A 25171-nucleotide genomic window follows, 5' to 3' on the forward strand; every position below is an offset into this window, starting at 1 on the left:
AAGAAACACCACCAGGTGAAGAAGAGGAGAGAAAAGTACCAGTCAGGGGCCAGGCGGATTTGAGCGGATTGAGATGAGATGTTTTACAAGCAGCTTAGATCCAAATCAGCTGGCAGAAGTGGATTTTCTGCGGCTGCATTTTCCCTTGCTCCACAAGTACCAGCAGAAGGATTCGAGCATGTCTTTCAAGCAATATTTGCTTCTTCTATTCTCCTTTACCAAATCCGCACACCACCCCAAGAAAGTGGGAACCCAGGAGGTACAGCATGGGTAGGCAAACTAAGGACCACGGCCAGATCAGGCCCAATAGCCTTCTGGATCCAGCCCACAGACAGTCTGGGAACTGCTGCATGGATCAGTGCACAAATTCTTTCCCTCTCCCTCTCTCTCCCTCACACGCAGCCACCGCCACCTCCACCCTCCCTTCTCCTGGCTTCTCCCTGCCCTGCCTAGAGGAGGAAGGGGGCTGAGCTTTGTTGGTGCCAGCAGCAGCAGTGCTTGAGTTGCCGCCATTTTAAGCAGCCCCTCTCTGGAGCCCTTTCACATCATCCCTCCACTGCCGCCAGTCTCTGCCGCTCGCAAGACACAGGTAAGCAGCCACTGGGGCTCATGTTGGTCTTGCATCATTTCCGCCGCCCCTCCCAATATAGTCTGCACCCCCCACAAGGTCTGAGGGACAGTGGACCAGCCCCCTGCTGAAAATGTTTACTGACCCGTGATGTATAGCATGAAGGATGAGCATCACAAAGCACTTTGTGGCTCCTTGGTCGCTTTACAAGGCCAAAGCAATAATAGCCAATGTTATAAAAAGAAAATGACTTTACACACTGAAGTGAAGAGAGTAGGTTAAGGACGGGGAGGAGCACCATGAAAGCAAGATTGTAAAAAACAGGAACAAAAGAACCCAATTAAAACATAGTTATAGAAAACACCCACTTGACATTTCAAAAGAAATAATGGTGAAGTACCGGAGAGGATACAAGAGTAAAAACACAAGGAGATCAAGGTAATAAACACGGAATCCAACAGAGGCATTACTTTTTAAAAGATGTCTAGCACTTATGAGATTGCAACCCTCACATCGCAGTCTGGTTAGTCTGGACCAACCTCTAGGTTTCCCCTAGAGAGCCTTTCCAAGGCTACCTTTTCCAGGGCTGTTTCACTCTCAGTGCAAGCAGCTCTTGCTGGATTTGACAACTTTCAATTAAAGAAATAAAAATAATTGTGGACTTCCTTGATGACGACAGGGGACAGAGTTAGGAAAAGGAGAACTAGTGAATTAAGGGCACAATCAGGCTACAATGGGAGTGGTTTGTGAGTAGGGTTAAAATAATTTCCCTCACCCTTTTCCTCTAGTTCACTGTACCCTGCATTTTACTCCTCCTGAATTTTGAATGAAATAGGACAATTTCTAAAACTGGAGAACGCAGCTCCTTCCTTTCATTTGCATAAAACACTACCAATCCAGACCTGATTGTTCATGATCACATTAAGATTCTGAAGGTGAATCCCATCAAGACTGAAGCGCTGATGGTGGTTGGTTCTTGTGGTGCAGGAAATGACAGTTCAGCCTGCTCTGGGTGGGGTTGAGCTCCCCTTGAAGGAGCAGGTATGTAATCTGGGAAGGTCTCTTACTTGAAATTGTAGCAATGTTCTCATGTTGATTTATGATACTTTGCCATCACCCTCTCAAACACCCAAAAGTTAATATTAGACTTTGTATGATGGTAGTTGTCCAAGTTCATAGGACCTATGCTTGTGTAGATTTTTATAATTTATTTAAGCAAAGGTCACACAATACTGCTTCATTTAAAAAAAAAAACTTGCCCCCTACCCCACCCCAACCATGAAGGCATTCACAAGCACAGAAGTCAAAGCCCCTCACTCTGACGGCTTTCAGTAACCAAGATGGGGAGAGATCAAGATATGAGTCTCAAATTTCCTTTATGGGAACTTTGGTGTTAAACTTAGCAACCCCCAGAGGAAGTGTTCTGCCTGGTGAGTTTCCCCCACCCATCTCAGATCTGACCCACACAATTTGATGGAGGCTGCCCCTTTCCTTCCTTCTTCCCCATCCCCGCCTCTCTCTCTCTCTCTCTCTCTCTCTCTCTCACACACACACACACACACACTTTCAAGGCAACAGGTCTTCAGAGAGCTCTTTTGCCTCAGCTCTAATCGGACAACCCTCATGATCCCAGGAAGTGCTATAGCTGAGGTATATCCAGGTCATATATTACATTCCCTGTACAGAGACACATTCAAGGGTGGTCAGGAGTGCTTGCATATAAAAAGAAAATGCTATGTCAATGGATATAAAGTCGGGAGGGAGGTGAAATAAAAAGACCAGATAAATCCACCACAGTTATTAGCCCATCTGCTCATGCAAAGCAGTGCAAGTCATTGACAATAGATCAACAGCCTGAAAGGCTACACACAAGCCAACTCGCTTCTAGCTGGAGACAATTGATACTTGCCAGAGCTTAGTGGGCAAGTGGTTCTTCTGCAAAAGACATTACCATGTTTTATACTTATACACACACACACACACACACACAACATAAGATTGGACAAAATTAGAAGCAAGGAGGAAGGGGAGAGCTTCAGCCAACTCGCCATGTGGATGGAAACACCAGCAGCTCCGTTCCTAATTTTGATGGCTCAGTTCCATTGATGAAATATAGCCGGGAACCCAACATATGGAGGATAAAAATAAAACTCAAAAATGAAGTAAAAATTAAAAGGAGGGGAGCAGCTGTACAGCATCCACCAGGGAGGGGGCACATTCTTCCAAAGCTTTGATATCATGGGATGTCATCCTTTACTTTTCTCCAGTCTCTGTGATTTACACCTGTTTCCTCATTGCACAAGCCAGTTGGTACTGAAGGAGGGAGGAGCCTTATAAACAAATTGTCTTGGCAGAGAATCTGATGTTTTATCACAGTTAATTGGTAGCCAATATTGGAGAGTTTGCCTTTTCTACCAGATTCAAACACATTTAATGATTGTATGATCTGAAAAAATAAACTCAAGACTGAACAGACAAAGGGGGAGGGAAATACTTAGGGGCATAATTAACTAAGACCCAACATTTCCATCTCTGGTTCGCAACAGTTTATTACTGTTCATATATCCCTTGCTTTGGACTAGTTCATACTAATTGTCACCTCTTGTTCTTAAACTGCAATCTGGGGATTGTAATCTATTGCCCCTGGCTCTTGAAATCATGATAGAAATACTGAAGACAGAGAGGTTTTTTTTTTTAGAAGATTTCACAACTTGCTGAAGAATCAGCCCATTTACATTTTCATTTTTTAAAAAAAAAATCCCAGCTTGCGGCAAACACACAAAGAACGACCCATGTTGTGGGTACCAGAGATGTTGCAGAAGTTCACCTGAGTGATTGTTCTTAAAAGGGCTCCTTGAAAGAAAAGTGTGCTTCTAAGTACCTGCAAAGACGCAGATGGCATCACAAAAGTGGACTCTGAAAGCCCTTAGGGTTGCAGAGACCTAGGGAGTGTGCACCTTGCCACCTTAGAGCACAGTGAAGTTCTGAATGTCAGTTAATGGAAGCCACAAAAGGAAAGAGTGCTCTTGTGAGAACAGGATGCTGAACTAGATAAGCCATTGGCCTAATCTGGAAGGTTCTTCTTATTTTAGATGCTTAAGTCAGAATCAATAGCATATATTTATTGTCCATGTCAACTGACAATGTTTCTATCTTTTTCTTTCTGTAACGTTTGCATTTTTAAAAAAGAAGAACAACCCACCCACCCACCCCAAAGCTTTTTGGCTTGAATCAATACCCAAGCCAGAAAAGGATTCACAGCAGTCCTCCCCGCATCTTTATCCTTGCACCTACTCCCTCCCAGCCATCCTAAAATGCTCCACTGTGCATCAGGAATGGAAGAGCAGTTGCGCTTGTAAACTGGAGACCTCTCAAGATCTACCTGTCATAGCTTTTGCAATGACTTTGATCAAGTGCTGCTCATTTGGTCCAGATGTGCTGCCCAGTTTGTTACAGAGGAAAACTAGCCTTCTCCGTGCTGCTGCTACCACCAAAGTCTCCACTCCCTCCTTGTAGTTAAGTTTGCAGATTGGTGGACATCTCCTGAACCCCACCCCCAACTGGCTCAGGAAATGATCTCTAGAATATGACATGATATGACAGCATTCTGTTTTTATGGCGACCAACCAGATGCCCATGAGAAGTATGCTAGCTGGACATCAGCATAACAGCATTCCCCACCTGTGATCCCCAGCATGATGTATCTGACAGTGTAGGTAGAATGTATCCATTGATTTGTCTAATCCTCTTTTAAAGCCATCTAACTTGGATGTCATCACTGGCTCCTGTGGGAGTGAGTGCCATTGTTTTATTGTTTAATTATGCACTACATGTCCCCCCCCCAAAAAAAAAAATTCTGATTGTTTGGGTCCATTTTCAGTTCAGTCCAAAAAGAGCAAAGGATAGTTTGTTCATTCCAGGCAGGGGGAGATCTCACCTGTGCATAAATATAGTTCCACAAAAGCAAGACCACAGAGGAGAAATGGAATTATTTCGATCTCCCACTCAAATATGCTCCATGAGAGTAGCTGCAAAATGGGTATCTGATAGTGCAGACAAATTAGAAGATCAGTCCTCAATTGTAAAAGCACTTCAGAGCCACAGAGTGAGAAAGATACCATCTTTTTCCGCTTTGACTCCTGATTGTCTAAATAAGGACATGGAAACTGTGTCCTACTAGATTTTGATGGACTACAACTTCCAACACCCCTGATCCGCAACCACAACAGCTTTTTCAGCCAATGTGCTATGAGGTGGGCAGAGCAGCGACTTGGGTGAATCCAGCAATATCCATAAAACAACATAGGATAGGTAAGTATGTATCTGTAGAGGTGGCTTTTGACCGGCAGATTCTCCAGGTGGTTCTTTAGGAGGCAACTCTGGGTTTAAGCTGCTGATTAGTTAGTATGTAGGGCTCATCATGTTGTTTAGATGTTTCTTTCCTGTGTCAGAATCTGTTTCCAATGCCTTCTATGGAACAGACTGAGGAGCAGGGGACGTGACCAACAGACAAAGGCTTGGTTGTGTTTCCTGTCTTTGGACTTGAGATGGTGATATAATCATTGTGGGAATTAACACGGTGGGATATAAATATGGTGGGAATGCTAATTAGGGAGAATGGGAGTTGAAGAGCATCAACATCTAGACAGCCACAGGTTCCCCACATCCCTGAACAAAAACCATGGTGAGGCTGCAGGTGCAATCTGCTACCAATACACTTCAATTAGCTGGCTTAACTGTTGCAAGATAGCTTACTGGGGAAAGGGATAGATTTTTTTTTCTGGAGAAGTCAGTAAGGAAAGCTGGCCCAGTGCTTGGAGGCCATGTGCTGCATTTGCTGCAAATGGGTTTCTCTCACTCATGTCTGCAAGCAAAGTCTCTCTCTCTCTATTTTCTAGCTGACTCGGCAAATGCCATTAAACTTCACTGCTTTCCCAGCCTTAAAAATCAATTAGTTAGTATATTAAGCCACACTGGCTGGGAGCTCATTTAAGTAATAAAAATCGTTTTTGTGTAGCTTAACAAAGTGGAAGGAGGAGGAGAAGAAAATGCACGTGGATGAGGCTGGGTTCCAAGTGCCCCCCGGGAGTTGTTTTAATCTGAAGTTGTAATGGAAAAGGAAAAGGAAGGGGGAAATCGGGGCATCTGCTTGAATTGCTTATTGAAATGGGATGCTAACACTAACAGTATTACCCAGCACACAGGACATAATGGCAGAGATAAGCGGAAAATGCCCACTCTTCTGGCAAACAGATCTTTGTCTCTTGGAACAAAATACAACACGCCTGTTTACCCGTAAAGACTTTAGAAGATACGTTGACCCTCTTAGGAGATGCAGAGAGACAGGTGTGTGTGAGAGAGAGAGAGAGAGAGAAGGTCCACTCATCAGAGTGAAAAATAATTTTGTATTTGTTTATTTTTTTAAATTAACAAAATGATTGGTGATCAGCAACTGAAGTTGTCCAGTTGACCAAGTGACCGGAAACAGAAGAGCAGGAGCCTGTTTCTACCTCTTCCTTGCCCATCCAGCTGCCCCTTGCCTGCTACCCATTAGGCTGAGTCACACATCAGCCAGGATCAAAATCTGGAAATGCAGCAACCTACATCTCAAGATGTTTTAGCAAATGCCTAACTGCAGGAACGGTTTCCAGCCAGGGTACATTTTGGATCTCACCCATCCATAGTCCAGGCTGATCCAAACTGGATCCCGATCCCTGTCAGCCTTAGTCCTAATCATGGGGTTCTGTGAAGGTCTGCAGCTAGCACCTATCTAGCCTCTGTGCAACTTATTGAAGGTGAAGGAAGATAGCAGAGAGGGATCAAAGAAACACAGCAGTAAGCATACAGGCCCCAAAGGTGTAATAGGGTTCACTAGGGGTGGGATGGGGGGGGGGTACAGGAACCTGCTAATGGGCAGGAAAAAATAAGGAAGCAGTTGGAGACAAAGACTCATTGTTTCTGTTGTCTCTGCAGTAGGCCTGAAACTTATGAGAGGGTTACATTCTGGGGTGGGGTGGGGTTAGTGCACAAAAGCAAGATCACATAAAATTGGGAAGACCCCTGGAACTGCCACTCCTTCCTCCATGACCATATCTATCTGTCCAAAGCTAAAGCGTTGAGTGGGTGAGATCTTGGGAGTACCATAGGACCTTCCTAGAGGCCAGTAAGCAAGGTGGAAGGCTTACAAATTTATTTCCATGATGGGTTTTCCTGCAGTGGAAGGAGCTTTTGAAGCCTTCCACCTTTCTTTCCAGGCTTTGAAGGCTCTTGTAAGATCTCTCACAACCCGTTTTGACATTTCCCCCCTGTCTCCTGCCCCTTATCTATCTATCTATCTATCTATCTATCTATCTATCTATCTATCTATCTTTCAGCAACACCTGAAAACCTGTGATTACATGAATAAACTGCTTGTAAGTTTCAGGACAACTGTACAGTAAATCTGCAACAAGAAATTGATGATGATGATGTATTTTCTGCTTATTTTCTTTGTATTTCTATCCTTTTCTATTCCTTAATATATTTACTTTTACTTGTGACTATGGATGTGTATGGCTGGTTGCAGTAACTGAAAATTATCTCTAGTTTCAAGTATCTTTTATTTCCCAGCTCCAATCTACAGCAGCACACTAGCAACAGACAACATAACAACCAAAGCTTAACACTGTCTGGAAAAGAACAAAGTTTTTCATTCATTAGTTGTCAGCAAGAACAACTTTTTTCTTTCTGTTTTCTTTTGGAGGTAGCAGCCATTTTGTGTCAGACCACACCCCTGGCAGCAGCCATTTTGTGACTTGTGCCATTGGCACCTATTCCAAATTCCATATTTGTCTGTGGACCAATAAAAGGTTGGCAACGACTGCCTAACAGATAGTAGATGGGTATATATTTGTGTACACATTACTTGGCTAGAGAACTGCATTGCAAAATTCAGAGAAGTGCAAACTTTTTTTTAAAAAATGTTCTGTTTGGTTCTGTATTGTTTTGGTGTGCCTTTAAATGTATTTATTATTTATTTGCCAGAATCTTGATAAGAAATGAAACCTATGAGTGTTTTAATGTGATCCAAATAAAATGTCTGCCTCTTTCCTAGCTCAGAGTACCATTCTCTCTCTCTCTGCCCTTGACTTTCAAAAAACACACATATGGTATTATTAAAGTAGTACTCTCTGGTGATGTGAGGGATTGCACTATGACACATAGAAGAAGCTGGGCACCAAGATATGAAAATTCGTGCTGCATTAAAGAACCGAAGAACACCTTTTAAATATAAATATTTCAGCACATCAGTGGGGGAAATGCAATCAACCTGCACAAGATTTATCTGTAGACAGGATAAAACAAACAAAGCAAGACTAGGTGAGGGCTGGTTGTACGGTGTGTGATGGGTTTTTTAAAAATCTAGAATATGAAAATTCAGAAAGAGAGATTAAAACATCCCTGAGGATCTGAATGCTGTTTATGCGGATTTAAATTACCTCAGGCATAGATGCAAACTGAAATTGCTCATCAGCTAGGGAATTTCTAAGTATTGAAGGCTGAGAATGGTCATTGCTTAAACAAAAAAAGCTACAGGCCCATTTGTATTTCTTATGTATACAGGAGACAAGGAGACCCAGGAATTGCCTGAACAGGCCCCACCTATGCTGATGTATTTAATCACCGGCAATGGCTTCAGAAGTGGAGAAACTCTCAGAGGGCTAACTGGCATAAAACAAATCTAAGATTTTTCTTTTTATTGCCCTCCACAACCCCCCTACCGACTCAGCTGCAAAGTCCAGAACATTACTAGCTCCAGGGTATTGTGGAGGATGCAAAATGATGGACAAGCTTCTTCTACTACCACTACTACTTGCTCTGTGTGTGTGTGGTTGTGGGGGCATTAGGAAAAAAATTAAGGAGCTGTGCTCCTGCCAATGTTGAGCCCTACTACAGAGAAACTGTTGGATAACCTGACCTCCCCATGGAGAAATTCAGAGAAATGGTCCCTGCAATTTATCTGTCTGTACATAGGGTGGAAAAGTTCAAAAACTTGAGACATGTACTCAAATTCTTAGGGACTGAACATTTCATGCTCTAGTAAATGGAGGGTGGGGTCCTGTTTATGGAATTCCCAAGAGGCATCTGGTTGGCCAGTGTGAGAACAGGATTCTGGGGAAGAAGGACTTTTGGTCTGATCCAGCAGCTGGGCTCTTCGTATAGTCGTATGAAAATCACCGACATATTCTAGGTCCTAAAAGGCTCAAGCCATCTGGAAGGTAAGTTGAAAAGAAAGAGGCGCTCTTTAGAGGCTGATCAATAATTTAAGGCATTAAGAGGGATGCGGCTGAGTGCAGGTCATTTGTTATTTTAAGCACATTAAGCTGCTCCCTAACAGGCTGCAGCCGATCAGGCAAATGAAATGGTCTTGGGGCACTGATAAGGAGAGAGAGGGGTTTTTCCTCTCCTAACCTAACACAGCAGCAGCAAGAGGAGCTTTATAATAGGGATGGTCAGTGCTGGTTGCCTAGAGGTCTTGGATGTTTGGCACTGTCAGGTGGAGGGTGGATTTCAAACCAAGGGGTGGCAGATGCTAATAGGATACACTTTCCTTCCTTCCTTCTTTCTTTCTTTTTCTTTTGCTACAGCACCACCTCCTGTAGCTAAATGTAAAATGGTAGCTCCACATGCAGAACCAATTGCATATGGCATCCAACAAGTCTTATGGTAGGGTAACCTGCATATACAAATACAAATCTCTTATTAGAAACCCAACCTTTTATTTTACCTCCTCACCCCCATCATAAGTTGCTACTGGTCAGAGAACTGAGGAAAAATACACCAAAATTTGACCAGGACAACTGCATAAAAAACTTGGCCAGAGGCACCAATCAATACCCTCATTTTACAGCTTGGTGAGATTAAAGGGGCTTCCAGATTATTACTATTTCCAACAATCTGGCAAATTGATGTTGCACACAGAACAGTTATTTGGCACTCTTGTGCAGCAAACCCACTCTGTCCTCCCCAAATCATATTTTTTTCCAATAAGAAAATTTACAAAAAATATTCACTGGAAAGTGTGGGATAATAATTCTGTGGCAGATAATGGGTGTGGTTATTTTTTAATTAAAAATAATAATAATTTGTAACATTACTTTCTATGACTAGATCATTGGAAATCAGAAACATTTGCTGGTCTTCTGCAGGGAGCCATGAGATCTACCTGTAGATTCTGATCTACCTTATGGTTTATAAGACATGGAAGGGTCTACATTTTTAGATGCCAAGTACAGAGTGCTGGGAAAATTAGTTCAAGGGACTGATTAGGCTACAGAGGAGACTGGGCTGTGCCCAGACAGCAGTTCCTAAGGTTCTCAGGACCAGACACAGATGACAGGGTTGCATAGGCAAAGGAATTGACTAGGGGGAAACTGCAGACAGCAACAACTTGGAGGCACAGGGGCGGATCTACTGTGAAACTAATGAAGCTTAAACTTCAGGACCCCTAATAATCCTGGAGAGAGTCCAAAACCGACTTTGGTCTATTCCCATTGTAGAAGATGACAGTGGTTACCCAGGCCTTGCTGCTGGTTGCAAAGGGCCCCCCATAACAGTTCAAGCTTCAGGGCTCCCAAAATGTAGGTCTGCCACTGAGTAGGCAGCAGGTGGAACACCTGGAAGCCAAAGTGTACCTAAACTCACGGCAGTAAATACTACTGAAGGAAGGATTTTGACACAAAGATTTATATAGCTGGTAGTGGCAAGGGACTTGCTCTCCTAGAGCTTCCAACTCTACTCTATAGTATTATAGTTTTCTACTTCAAGCAGAAACCCTAACAGTGCAAGAACTGGTGCCTTGCCCACAAGACTCCCAATCTGAACCTCGTGACAGATCCACACTCACGTTGTGCTATCTCTATTGTCATATATCAAGATAGCTGTTTGGATTGCATATTGTTATTTTTTAACCAGCCTCATAATTTATTCTCCTCTCCACCAAGTAGAAACTATAAAACCAGCAATGTCTGGTGTTAAATCTGCCTGCATTTGAATGCATTAAATTTGTGAAAGATGCAGATGTTCTTAGAAGATAACTATAATGGAAAAGACTTCAAAGATCATCCAGCAGATCGCACGTGTGTAGGAGTAATACAGCCAGGTTATTTATTTCATAAAAATTCTACACACACACACACATACTGCTTGATTGTTAAAAAACTTCAAAGTGGTTTACACACAAAAAAGACAAAACAAGAAAATCAAGAAAAAAATCGCAAACGTACTTTAAAACATACAAAAGTTAAAATACTAAAACAGATTAAAATTTCCTTTTAGACTTTGTCTAAACAAGAATGTTTTTAGCAGGCACAGAAAAGAGTGATCTCAATAGGCAGGAAGTTCCAAAGTGCAGATGCTGCCACACCAAACAACTGAGTTCTTACAAGTTTGGGTATTATGTGGCATCTGTAGTAGTGCCAATTCTGCTGAAGCTTTTGAGTGGGCACATGTGGGTAAGGTTAAGAACATTTCACCCAACACTCTGTTTCCAATTATGAAATATCATGTGCTCTGAGGACACTTGGAAACAAAGTATGCAAGTGATGATCTGTCCCTGGGATCTTCCCCCAGGATCTATAATTCAAAGGTAATAAATAATAATTAATAAAGGTACATTGCTTATATAACACTTCTGAACATAAAGGTTCCACCAAGCTATCATGACTGACTGTCAATACACCTATGGTCCATGAATATATCCGGTCCTTAAAAGGAAAGTCAATATAATCTAGAGGCTGCCACCACAATTTCATGGTAGCAAATTCTATGTGTGAATTTTGTGTCATGTCAGTTTGTCTCTCACACATACTGGTAATTGACTTCACCAGATGACCCTGAGTTCTAATATTGTGAGAGATGGTAAAGCGATCTAGTAACTGAACCATGTGTTCCTAAAGTTAAAATAATGCAGTCTTAGAAGGCATGCAAAATCAGATAGGCTTGCAAATCAAACTGATGGGCACGCAAGAGAGTGGAAAGCAGAGTGGCTTCAGGAACACTTGTGGGGGATGAAGACAATTTGAATAGTGCTACAGAACCAGCCTGTTAAAAATACAAATAAAACATTTTGTGCAAAAAAAAAGAAAGGAAAGCGTTGGGGGAGGGGAACAGAAAGAGAGATGGAGGGAGGGACTCACACACACACACACACACAGAGAGAGAGAGAGAGAGAGAGAGAGAGAGAGAGAGAGAGAGAGCTGCTTTACTTAAGGCTGCTTCTCTCTGTATGTAAATGCTTCAAATTTCTAAAAATAAGCAGTATGCTTCAATGCATAATTACTGCTTTTCAATGTTGATGTTTGTGGCCATCAAATTTGTCACAGCTGGAATCACAACACAAGAAAATGAATCCTCACCTACTTTCAGAACAGAGCGCCTCTATGGAGCAGGATAACAAAGCACAACACTTTTCTCGATTGGATGCTATAGTACACAACCTTCACAAACCACCTAAGGAAATGAGCTTGAACCATGGCATGACAGATTTCAAGTCCAGCATTGAACAGGAAGTTCGACAAAGAGACCACCAAGGTCCCTTTCAATGCTATGATTTCCCTGATAAGAACAATGCAAAAGAATGTTCTCTCTCTCTCTCTCTCTCTCTCTCTCTCTCTCTCTCTCTCACACACACACACACACACACACACACCAGAACTCATGAATATCAAATGCAGCTAAATGTTGGAAGATTCAGGACAGATAAAAGGAAGTAGAGTGCATTGTTAAACTTTGAAACACACTCTCCCAGGAGGCAGTGATGGCCACCTACTTGGATGGCTTTAAGAGAAGGCTGGCCTCACTCCTTCCCGCCCCCCCCCCCCGCTCCCTGCCAAGACAGTGTGTGGCCTGTGAGTTCTGTGTTGAAATACTCTTGCAGTCCACTTGGTACGAAAAGTTGGGCCGCCTTCCTTAGATACATGCTTTAGTTATTCGGCTTGTAGCAGTTTAATTTTGTTCAGAACACTTAATAAGGTCCGTATCTGTGGCCATATCATGACTACGCCATCCCCTAGTGGAATAGCTCTGCCTGAGAACTGCTTCTTATAGACTAATTGCTTGACTCTAACATATGCAGGCAGAAAGTAGCAAGAGGAAGGAAGCCAAAGAGAACTAGTCCCACCATATTTTTAAACTAACAAAGTTCCACATAAGGAGACCAGATCTCCATGCCTCTGGGTCCCTGAACCAATTAGAATGGGAGAAGTCATGGATACAGACCTGCACCAGAGCTTTGTCACCTCATCTCGACCTATGCCTACTAACAGAGTTATTAACATTTAAAATAAGAGTCTTTGGAAGGTCCAAACCTACTCCATGTGTAGATTAGAGAGGCTTAAACAAAGGAAATGTAAATTTCATCCAGATGCCCTTTAGGACTGGCCTTAGAAAATCTTAAAATGCAGTTTGGACTTTTCAAAAATGGAAGCAAATAAATGTCAAATCTGATCAGTCCTTGGGAAAATAACCCACAGCCACATTCTAATAAAGCTAGCTGTTTGCATGTCAAAGTACTACATATGCAGCTGAGAGTAGGGAGGTTCAGATAATCCCCCACTCATTTGGGGGGCGGGGGCAGGAGGCTCATGTGGCCATGTGAGCTAGCCATGCTTACCACTTCTGCCACACCTGGTAGCCACACAGCTCTGCTAGGAATCCCCTCCCCACATTGTTGCTGGCATTCATCTGCCTTGAGAGACAATGGATTGTCCCTCCGGGTGAAGTCAAACCAGTGAAGAATCACTGTGGCTGCGGAGAGTGGTAACTCATAACTGCTGCCTCCTGCATGGTTTTTGATGCATTAGCAGCACCAAAGTGGGGCACAAGCCTGGGCAATGTATATGGAAGTCCTGAGCTGCCCAGGCAACAAGACCCGCCCCCGCCCCCAGCTGCACTGATGTGGTCTAAAGGAAAACAGAGCAATACATTTGGCATGTTTGGCAGAAACCACCTTCTTGACCATTGGACCCACTATTGGTCTCATCCGTTCAAACTGCTGGAGCCTGTCTTCAAAAGACAAGGCAAGTCCCTAACCCACCAAGGGTTTGAGACCCATTGACTACCTCCACATAGTTTAGCCGGCCAGTGGAAGCTGTTTCCTAAGGTGTGGCTGCTGTCATATGATGACAGCATCTAGGAGCCACACATGAGAGCTGGATGCAGGGTGGGGACCAAAGGTGAACAAACTACCCCAGAAGGAGCATGATAATAATACTACTGTTCCCCATCACCCCATACATTCCACATGACCACACTATGACACTGAAGGGAGTTTCATCTGAACCCTTCTACTTTCCTTGAGCAATCCACTGCTGCCTCCTGGACTGCTGAAGAGGCAGGCTGTTTTTACATCAAAACAGCAGTTGCTGCACTTTGGAAGGTCACACATTGCTTTCTGACAATCTCTGGGGTTAAACTGAAGAAATGCAAGTTTTGCTCGTTTGTAGCATGACTCAGCTGCATGTTGCTTTGACTGACTGGCAGCTTTGACAACAGAATACCACCTTCTTATCCTTGTCCTCCCACCAGTTTTTCAACCTCTTAAAATTAAATTGGTCATGTTTTAGTTGTTTCATTCCTTGATTTCCCTTCAGTATGAATGTTGTGGCTGCAACCTGAATAAAGAAATGTGAAATTGATTAATCATATGCATTTGGTTGTGTAGCTGATTGATATATCAGTTAGATTAGCATATGGATTGAAACAATATTTCTGAATCAAGAAGCACACTTTTTAAATGTAAATCTTTGTGCCACGGCAGGCATTCTTTTAGAAGGCTAGGTAAAGGTAAAGGGACCCTGACAATTAGGTTCAGTCGCGGACGACTCTGGGTTTGCGGCGCTCATCTCGCTTTACTGGCCAAGGGAGCTGGCGTACAGTTTCCGGGTCATGTGGCCAGCATGACTAAGCTGCTTCTGGTAAAACCAGAGCAGTGCATGGAAACACCGTTTACCTTTCCACTGGAGCGGTACCTATTTATCTACTTGCACTTTGACATGCTTTCTAACTGCTAGGTTGGCAGGAGCAGGGACCGAACAATGGGAGCTCACCCCGTCATGGGGATTCGAACAGCCGACCTTCTGATTGGCAAGCCCTAGCCTCTGTGGTTTAGACCACAGCGCCACCCGCATCCTTTTTAGAAAGCTAGTTATCTTTAAATAGTACTTTGCAGCCATTGTGGCAGACCTTCAGTAGCGCAGATGCTTTTTGGACAAGTGCATCCACAAAGGACTCATACTGAGTCATGGAGGATCAGTGTCACTTCTGTTTTGTCAGCAATGGGTGTGCTAGCAGAAGGCGCTGGAGATACTCACATATTCACACACACACCTGATTTTCCAGGGACAGTCCCAGAATTGTGAAAACCGTTTGACTTGATCCCAGAATGTCCCTTTTCCCCCACAGCAGCACCACTGCCAAGCTGGGGGAGGAAGATGAGCCAGTGCTTGTCCCGAATGATGATAATGGCCAAGGCTAAGAAGGAACACCCTGTTGTCTCTCCATGGCCACAGCAGCTGGCCTCCTCCCTTGGAAACTCATAGCAGCTGCTGCTGAAGAGTGGGCAAGGAGGAGGAAAGACTGTCGTCACCAAGGCCAAGGCCCACATGACACACCTGCTCTGAGGGGGCAGGCAGAGGGCAGAGCTGTCCTTGGTTGGAAGAAAGGGGGAGCAGAGCAGAGCAGAGCAGAGCACAACGTGTCTTGATTGGGGTGGGGGACTGCTTTGTGTGTCCCTGTCTAATCTTGCCCTTTCTAAAATTCATTCATTGGTGTGTGTTTTCTTTTTGTAAATCTACCAAAGAAAAAATAAAATCAGGGTTAAGGGGTTTTCTCAAGATGGTGGAGGACATGTCTGCTGTTCCCATTGGTGTAGTGGTGGTGGCACTGATAGAATTCCTGCTCCATGATTGCAGTCATGGGATTTTTGTCTATCACATGACGGTATATGTTTTGACTCCACCGAGTGGGAAGTGAAGGAGACAGGGTGTTTGTGTTCCTGTGTTCCGTGAAGTGGGACTATTGTCCTTTGCTCTTTTTCTCTTTGCTGTCTGATGCTAGAGAGAGAGGGAGCCATGTTGCAGTGCTCCGTGTGTGTTTATATGTAAAAAGAGTAGATTAGCCAAAATGCTGAGTTGCTGAGGTCTGTCACACAAACTGCGAACACTCTGCAGATCCCTTTGTGCCGATGTCTGTTGGCATTGGTCGCTGTGATGTTTGGGTAGAAGAAAGCTTTTGAAGCTCCCGAATGAATGACCAGGAGGGAGAGAACATGGCAGTCGGGCATGTGTTTCTACCAGGGTCCTACTCGAGTGTAGGACAAGCTCCTGACAGGCACTTGCCCTTCTTCTGATAGGAAATGCTCTGTGGGGCAGGGAACAAAAAAAATAGGGTGTCGAGGAGGGTCAGTTGGGGGAGGAGTGATTAATGTCCCTATTTTCATCTGAGGAATGTTAATAATAATAATAATAATAATAATAATAATAATAATAATAATAAATTTTATTTATATCCCGCCCTCCCCAGCCGAAGCCGGGCTCAGGGCGGCTAACAACACTAAAGTAGTGCAACATTCTAAAAACATTATAAAAATTAATTAAAATCAAAATTGATGGCAACCATAAACTAAAGTTCTGTAAAGATTGCCAAAGGAGGGAGTCAGGCTGCGCCCTGACCAAAGGCCTGGTGGAACAGCTCTGTCTTGCAGGCCCTGTGGAAAGATGTCAAGTCCTGCAGGGCCCTTGTCTTTTGTAACAGAGCGTTCCACCAGGTTGGAGCCGCAACCGAAAAGCCCTGGCTCTAGTTGAGGCCAGCCTAACCTCTCTGTGGCCTGGGACCTTCAAGATGTTGGAGGGTATGTACTCAGTGAGTGGGCTATGAGGGACTGGTGGGACTGAAGCAACCATGGATGAGAAGGAGTCAACTCAGTTGTATCTCATGCTTCCACCAGTGAGCGTTGGATGGGGAGCATACCCTTTCCTGTCTGCCACCTGAGTCAAGTGGCTCCATAAAGCTCATAGTAGGCCTCTTACTGCCTCCAGATGTTGTTGGACTCCAGCTTTCACTACCCCTGAGCATTGGCCATGCTGACTGGGCCTGAGATCCAACAACATCTGGAGGGCCAAAGGTATCCTACTCATGGATTAACCAATTAAACACTCTAACTCCCCCCCCCCCAGACACAGCCTGCTAAACGAGCATCAAACTGAATACAGCATGCATTTGTTTTTTAAAAAGGTTGACATTAAAAAAGGTGGACAGCCTGTCAGAATGATGTAGGGATAATGTGCAAGAGACAACTGAGCCAGTATTGGTACGAGGAGTAAGTATGTGTCTCTCTTTTACAGTGAACGCACAAGAAGAAAAAGCAGATACAACTGCTGCGCAAATGTGAGTTTTAAAACTGAAACTGCAATTTGGATTGTCCCTAAGATGCTGGGAACTCCAAAGAGATCTCAAGGTCATCATCATTTTACATATGATTTTCATCCTGGTGCAAAGGGGATGCCTGAAAAAGCATTAAGAGACCACAGAAAGGTCCAAGCCTAGGTGGGATCGATTCCCAAATCTTTCAAGTCACCCACTCCACTTCACACCTCCTTCAACATCTGACGATGTTTGAAATGAATTGGTTCCTAGTCCTAATGAGAATTCTAACACAAATTCTTCTTGGTGTTTTTTTTTCCTTAAAAAACACACCATTATGCTTAGTTTATCAGTAAGTGGGATGGATTGGTTCATTAAGACATCAAAGGTACAGTATAGCTGCTACTTTCTTTATCCAATGGACAGACCACCATCAACCATCAGAGCACCAGGCAGCCATGGTAGACAGCATGATGCCCAGCTAAGTGCTTTGAAACATTGAACCAGAAATCAGCACAAAAAACTCTGAAACTTTATTAAGCCCAGCTTGTTGTTTTATAGAACTGCTCCTTCTTTATTTGCCTTATGATAAAGAACAAACCTTCCCATCACTGCATTTAGCTTTCCCTGACTTGTTACTCATGCCCTCCACGCAAACAACAGCACAGCCAAGAGGCAGCGGTTTATAAATTATAATGCAATTCTGTCATGCACACGGTATTAATGTGCTTATTTTAAAAAACAAAAAACCTCGTCCTCTGCTATGATGAACTGTTGTTGGTATTAACCAGGATGTGGTGCGGAATTCATACTGATTTCCCATTTACTGCAAAACACTCCCTCAATTTATTTTAAATGTCACTTCACCATATATTCATCAGGTATGCTGTAGAGGTGATTGTAATTAATTTCACATCGTACCGACATGGCTAGCATACGTAATCCTCAGGGAAGGGTACTAAGAGCACTTGCTTGTCTGCAAGCCAAGGCAGGCAGTCTGAACTCCAAATCAGTCTCTCTGTGATGGATAGAAAGATATAGAGACAGACAGAGATGCAATCCATGTCTCTCTATATCAGGCATAGGCAAACTCGGCCCTCCAGATGTTTTGGGATTACAGCTCCCATCATCCCTGACCACTGGGAGCATATAGTTAGAGCATATTGCCCAAGCTCCCACTCTTATTCATGGCACTTTGACTCTCAACTCGATTATTCCCGAATACTTTATTCCATAAGTGCAGGGGTCTGCAAACTTTTTCAGCAGGGGGCTGGTCCACTGTCCCTCAGACCTTGTAGGGGAGGACTATATTTTGAAGGGGAAAAAGAACAAATTCCCATGCCCCACAAATAACCCAGAGATGCATTTTAAATTAAAGCACACATTCTACTTATGTAAAAACACCAGGCAGGCCCCACAAATAACCCAGAGATGCATTTTCAATAAAAGGACACATTCTACTCATGTAAAAGCACGCTAATTCCCAGATCCGGCCCACAGCCTTAGTTTGCCTACCCATGAATTAGGGCATGGTTTAAACATAGCTCTAAGATACATGGATAGGTACAAGCTGAAAACTTTGTCTCAACACTGGACATGCCCCTTGGGCTTCTCTTTTGAGTGGGGTGGGCACAGGGCACGATTCACATCTCAAGAGATGGGATTATGCAAGCAAGTAGGCTCTCCTGCGTGTGGGATGAACCTGTTCAGTGGCATATTTAACAGTGGTGGACCTTAGGGTCTCAAATTTCAGCAGCTCCCTCAACACCAGAATTTGGTACCCCTACACCTCTCACACTCCATGTGCTTTTGTGACCAACATAGCACACTCAGCCAACCTATTTTTGATTGCACTAAGTTTCTCTGATCTTATTACTAACATAAAACTTCTTCTCTGTTACCAAATAAAAAACAACGCTATCAATATAATAAAGGATCATTAATCTATTGCCTATTTGCTTGGAGATATCTTTAACTGAAGTTTAGAAGAAAATCATTGTCTTGTCATTTTGGATGTCACGCTTCTAGTTATTTTACTCACATGTAAAATTCCATTTTGAAAAATTGTTGCCAGATAATGAAACTTTGGACAATTGTATTTAAAATGTTACAGAGCATATTAAGAATAGGTGAAAATGAAAAATGGGTTGACATTTCCATGGAATTACTCAACATTTTGATTCTTTCTTACACATACACATAATTTGTCAATTTAGCCATTGTTCTCTCTCTCTCTCTCTCTCTCTCTAGACTGATAGATACAGTAGATGGAGTTTCTTTGTTGTTGTTTTTAAAAAAATGTAAGGAAAGGAGTATTGGTCCAATTTTAGATTCAAAGCAATAATATAGTTAGATATCCACCCCCCAAAGCATTTATATACTAAAATATTAGGGTGGTGAACAGTAATGTAAAAACATAAAAAACCACAATTAAAACCAAGACAGAACTGCAGCAAAATACAGGACAGAGTACATAATGCACAGAATTACCCTTAAGAAAAAAGACAGTGGTTTTGAGTTGCAAAACATAATTTGTCCCAGAAAACCCAAATGGATCTTGAACTCCTGTACAGAAGCAAAGGCTGGACACGAAAAGCTGACCTACCTTCATAGTTTGCCTGAAATCCTTGAGCACTGACAGCATAATCGCTTACAAGCCACAAGGACAGCACCACCCCAGTACTCACGATGGGAGGAGGCAGTTGGAATCCTGTTAACCTGAAAGAGATCACAATGGGAAGAATCACACCAGGCACTTCCTATTAAACATGTAATGCAGAATCATCCTGTTACCAACCTGCCCAACCATCTCCTGCCTTCCTTTTAGGTGAAGGTGTAATACTGTAAAACGGGGATTACTCAGACTGTGGCACAGTCCTGACCTCTGCACTACCTGGGTAACATGACTGCCACCCACAATGGTTGGGGCCCCTTTATAGCTGACTCTTTAAACTCTCCCCAGACTATAACCCTCCCCAGGCCACATCCCTCAGCAGCCCCTACTTTGCACTCTCTGTGGATGCTTATGCCTGGATGGAATGTGCCCTTGAACTCTGATCATGTTTCTTGCTTGCCTGGAAGGAGAGAGAGAGGGAGGGGTGTGTACGAGTGTGTGTAGAAACAAGGCAAAAATTACATTTATTGTTCCATCCACTTTTGCCCTTGCCCTCCCCCCCCCCACTGGCATTTGGCCCCAGAAAGTGGTCCAGAAGGGAATCTACCCCTCAGAATGAAAAGAAGATTGCCTACCCAAGAGCTACAGTAGATGAACAAAAAGGTTGACAATTACGGCAGCTTCATATGTTCATTCACACTGATAAAAAAAGCAACACTTATGTCTTTGCCGTCAAAGTAACTCATAGGGCAGGCTCAATGAGCTTGACAAAGGCTGACTCGATATGTGAATTAAAGATAATAGCTGGTGACATTCTGCAGCCCTTGTAGGTTCCATCCCTGAATGACTTTTCTTCCGCAGCTAGATGGCAATTGTTAATTTTATTAACACAGGTTTGTTCAGCAATCATTTCTGAACTGGCATTACGATATCCCAGGTATTAATTCCCAGCTGTTCTATTGACACAGCTGGGAAATAGCTGATGTACATTTCTGACGAACAATTACAGTTTTATCTTCCAATCCTATTGCCTCTCACCTGGCTAAGGCAATTTATTTTTTAAAAAAGCTTTAAATGTGGATTTTAATTTAAAGTGCTCTCTCTCTCTCTCTTTGCTTTCATCAGCTTAAGACCTAAAATTATACTACATAAAAACACTGGAGAGAGGCAATAACTCAGTGGCAGAGCTTTGAACACAGAAGTTTCCAAGTCCAGTCCACAGCAACTCATGAAGCAGGGCTGGAGGAAGGCACTGAAGACTCTGCCAGTCAGTGTAGGCAACACCAGGATAAAAGGACCCATAATCGGACTCAGATGTAGGGACAAGGGGAAAATTCATTTGGTCCACTTTTCCCAGTGGGCTGACCCAACACAATGCTACCAAACTTCTTTCTGGACTGGAACACGACTCTTGGTTGGATAAGCCTCTTCAGCATATTTCATGATGCAGCTTTGGTGTGAAAAATGTGTGCACCCCTTGCTAAATAAAAAATGCACACAAAAAACTGAAGATTGTGTGTTTTTATGTAAAAGGAGCTGCACACTTTTAATGTGTTCCTTCAAAAAGTCCACACAAATTGAGGTTAAGCATCAGTGAGACTGACAAAGGACAGAATTACTTGTTCTGTTCATCGCCTACCTAGAATAAAGCAGTTCCCTAGGTTTATTTGTTGGTTTACTACATTTATATACCACCCTGCATTCAAGGATCACAGGGGTGGTTTGCAGTATGAAACACAAAAATACATAACATAATAGCAAACAAAGCAACACCCCCCTCCTCAGTTTGAAAAGCTGTAGATTGCTAATTAGTCATAGGCCTGGGAGAAGAGGAGTTTATTTTTTCTGCTATTGTTGTCTTTTTTCTATTATATTTTGTTCTGCTGTTTAAATTGTGTGGTGTTTTCTTTTTTCTTTTTTAAAAAAGTTAGCTCTCTCATATGGTTCCTTCAGAACCATAGCTCTCGTTTACAGTTATATTCCCATAATATAGTCCAGGGTTTGTCAACTATTTTAGGCCCATGGGCTCATATACAAACCATAGAAACTGTTATGTCCTCCCCCACAACCAAGTACACACCACAACCTGCTGCATCTTTCAAGCCTAACTCAGCAGGGGGCTGTTGCAGCAGAGAAGGCCTCTGAGGTCACAGGTGTGCTCACGAGCACCACCCTGCCAACGCAATATATATCATATGTGTCTGCAGTTGGCAAGGCAGTGCCTGTGAATACCACAGCACCCCCAGACGTCTCACCTGGTGCCATTTACACTTTAAAAAGGTTTGCTGGATTGTAACAAAGTCTCCATTGTACCAAAGTTGGACTTTGGGGTACACATGACCTTCCTAAACTAGAGTACTCACTGACAGGTTCTATTAAGGCTGCCTGAAGCCCAGTTCCCAATATCAAGCTCTTAGGGGAGCGGGTGGCATTGTGGTCTAAACCACTGAGCCTCTTGGGCTTCCTGATCAGAAGGTCAGTGGTTCAAATCCCCACAATGGAGTGAGCTCCCGTTGCTCTGTTCCAGCTTTTGCCAACCTGGCAGTTCGAAAGCACACCAGTGCAAGTAGATAAATAGGTACTGCTGTGGCGGGAAGGTAAGTGGCGTTTCCATGCGTTCTGGCTTCCGTCACAGTGTTTCGTTGCGTCAGAAGCAGTTTGGTCATGCTAGCCACATGACCTGGAAAGCTGTCTGTGGGCAAATGCCAGCTCCTTCAGTCTGAAGTGAGATCCAGGGCACTGGATTTAACCGTCTTTTACCTTTTTACTAAGCTCTTAATAAGATAAAGATATGACCAACTGCCACAAATACATGGAATATGAGAGTCTACCAGTGCTCACATCCTCCATTCTTACATTTTCACCCTCCAGATACACACATCAACTTATATCACAGGTGAAATAGGGGGGAGCACATTGACCTCCATTAGTTGTTAAAACAACACACAGGTACACACTTGTAGATTCAAGAATATTGTAAGCGGGAAAACATTCTTGCCAATAAAGCGGGTTTCTTAGTAACATCTATGTCATATTGTCATGGAAAGCCAACCTGGCAGTTCGACCCCCTCCCCCCACATCCTTCAAACAACCTGAGAAAAGCATTATGCAATATACTCACTTCCCATTGCAATGAGCATTGTAGTAGCAATTACAATTGGACTATGTAGCTGACAGCTACAGCACAAGTGGTTCAAATCTCATGGTGAGTGTGACAGGACAGAGCACATAGTCATGTTTGCTATGCGGCAGCAAAGAAAGCGTACTTCTCTGTCTCCAATGCACCCCAAGTCTCCAATGCACCCAGCTCAGCAGCGCATTGCAAGAGTTTTGCAAAAACTTTGAGGGTAAAGTCCATCTCACCCATTCCAAACTTGATGCCACAGTTGAGCAGGTCTGGTGGAGGTGTTTAGGCAACCATCTGGTCAGAGTGTGGCAGTTCAGGTGCCTGGCTGGCATTCTCTTGTGCCATTGGTTTGATCTCTGTGCAACGGCTGCGGTCTGTTTAACTTCCATTATGATATTTGTCCATTCTTACAAATACTGTAATAGGTTAAGATCTGGTGAAGTACAATAACAACTTTGTAAAGTATATAGTTTTGGGTTCCCCCCCTCTCCCCTTTATTTTTCCTTCTATATGGGTGCTGTTTCTCTTTTTCTTTCTCTCTCTTTTCTTTACAGCTTACCATGTTTAGTGCACATATAACTATGTACTTTCTGAACTTTCAATAAAGATGTTACACACACACACATAGACACACTGTTCTGTACTGTTGGTGAAGAAGGCATCATGGTAGAAGGCAATTCACGTTTTGCCTAAAGTGGAAATTGAAGCAAACCTGCGGGTTCTGCTTGAAGCAAAACACTTGAGAAATTCTGAGGGAGTTTTGTTACAGCTATTAAAAAAATCCAGGAGTAATTTTTTTAAAAAAATATTACTGAATTACGTCTATAGTTAAATATGAGACATATTCGAAGGTTCTCTCTTATATTATGCATCTGAATAATTCCAAGGGAAATCAAGAGTTCTAATTAAGTCTAGCAAAGTTTCCCAGAAACACTTCTCCTGTATTTAATATAGAGAGATATCCTGTCATATCACAAAATATAATATAGGCTATAAGTGCCCCCTTTTCCTTCCTCTAGGTCTAAAACTTCTCTGTGATAACACAGAATCCATTACCCCCTTTTCTGATATGGTTCTCATCATCAATTCAATCAACAACAGTTACTGCTCCTGGTGACTAACCTATTAAAAGCCAGAAGGCCAGGGAACGCTCTCCAAACTTTTCCGACTTCCTCTAATGAAAATCCAGTGGAATGCACCATTTAACCTGGCATTAAATTACTCTACCTCATAGTCCAGTGCATTTACTCGCACCAAATTTAAATGTTGCCTATTAATGAGAATTTCCCCATCAAATTAGCTTTTCTCTTGCTTTTAACCATATGCAGTTAATATGATATGGGGTCTTGTGGGAGAAAGCAGCACAAGGCTACCTACTCTAGGAAAAACTGCAAAGTTGGAAGAAAACATCTTTTTAAAGAGAAGCAAAACAGATACTCAATGTTTTGAAACATTTATAATTCACATATTAATTAAGCAGCAGACCTCTAAGCATTCATTCAGTAATGAAGACTAACCAGAGATCCTTTCCAGAAATGAACAGCAAAATAAATTTTCTGAGTTTTTCCTTCATTAATTTGCAATTCACGTCTCACTATCTGTGAACTGCATACAGCAGAACTATGGCTGTGCCAAATGTTTGCCCATTTCAGTCTTCAGGATGAAAGATGTGCTTTGGAAAGGGAGCTGAAATTTCCCCTGAAAAACCACTTGTACCTTGGTGTGTTTGTTTTTGGTGACTGTTCCCAGTCATCATGTCCCCTTTTCTCCATTGTTGGCTTAGAAGCAGAATTGTAGAGCTGCCCCCAGTAAAACTGGGAGCGAGGGCAAAAGCCAGCACCCCTCGGAGGACCATTGGACTCATTCCCATCTCCCCAGGGCAGATCTTCAAATCTGCCTATAGCCAAGCAAATATTTATATAATATTATATTATCTACCTTTGTCTTGTATGTATTATACTATATTATGATTATTATGAAACTTATTTCCCACTCTTCCTCCCAAAGGAGTCCAGGGCAGCAAACAACAAACAATACAACAATAAAAACATATTTAAAACAATCCCAATATAGAGACAGGCTGGGAAAGAGCTCTACCTAAAAGTTTTGTTGGAAAGTCTAGAGAAGGTGCCAAAGAGAAAACAGAGGCAACACCTAATATTTTAAAGGAGGGAATCCCAAAGGGTTGGTGCAATAAAGGTTTGGTTCCTGCATGGTGCAGAACAGAGCTCCTGGTTAAATGGAATCTAGGAGAGGTCTTCACCTGCAGAGCACAGTGATGAATTGGGTATATAAGGGGTGAGATGACCTTTCAGGTGATCCAGCCCCAAGCAATTTACAGCTTCATAGAGCAAAATCAGTACCATGAACTTAGACCAACAGCTAATTGGCAGCGATATGTCTTGTTGCTTTCTCAGGGACCTGTTTTGAAAAGCTCACACACTTACACACAAATTCTGAG

General features: G+C 42.9%; 1 protein-coding gene across 4 annotated transcripts in view; it reads right to left on the reverse strand.

Moving 5' to 3' along the window:
- The window catches only part of CSMD2 (CUB and Sushi multiple domains 2), a 495517-nt gene that overhangs the window by 378041 nt on the left and 92305 nt on the right, over positions 1-25171 (reverse strand). For all 4 annotated transcript variants that reach the window (XM_083511538.1, XM_083511534.1, XM_083511540.1 and 1 more), the window contains exon 3: positions 19575-19687. In XM_083511538.1, coding sequence (XP_083367664.1) covers positions 19575-19687 — 113 coding nt within the window. The remainder of the gene's footprint in view (positions 1-19574; positions 19688-25171) is intronic.

The sequence above is a fragment of the Podarcis liolepis genome (assembly GCF_965112155.1).
Source record: "Podarcis liolepis genome assembly, chromosome: 7".
Classification (NCBI taxonomy): Eukaryota; Metazoa; Chordata; class Lepidosauria; order Squamata; family Lacertidae; genus Podarcis; species Podarcis liolepis.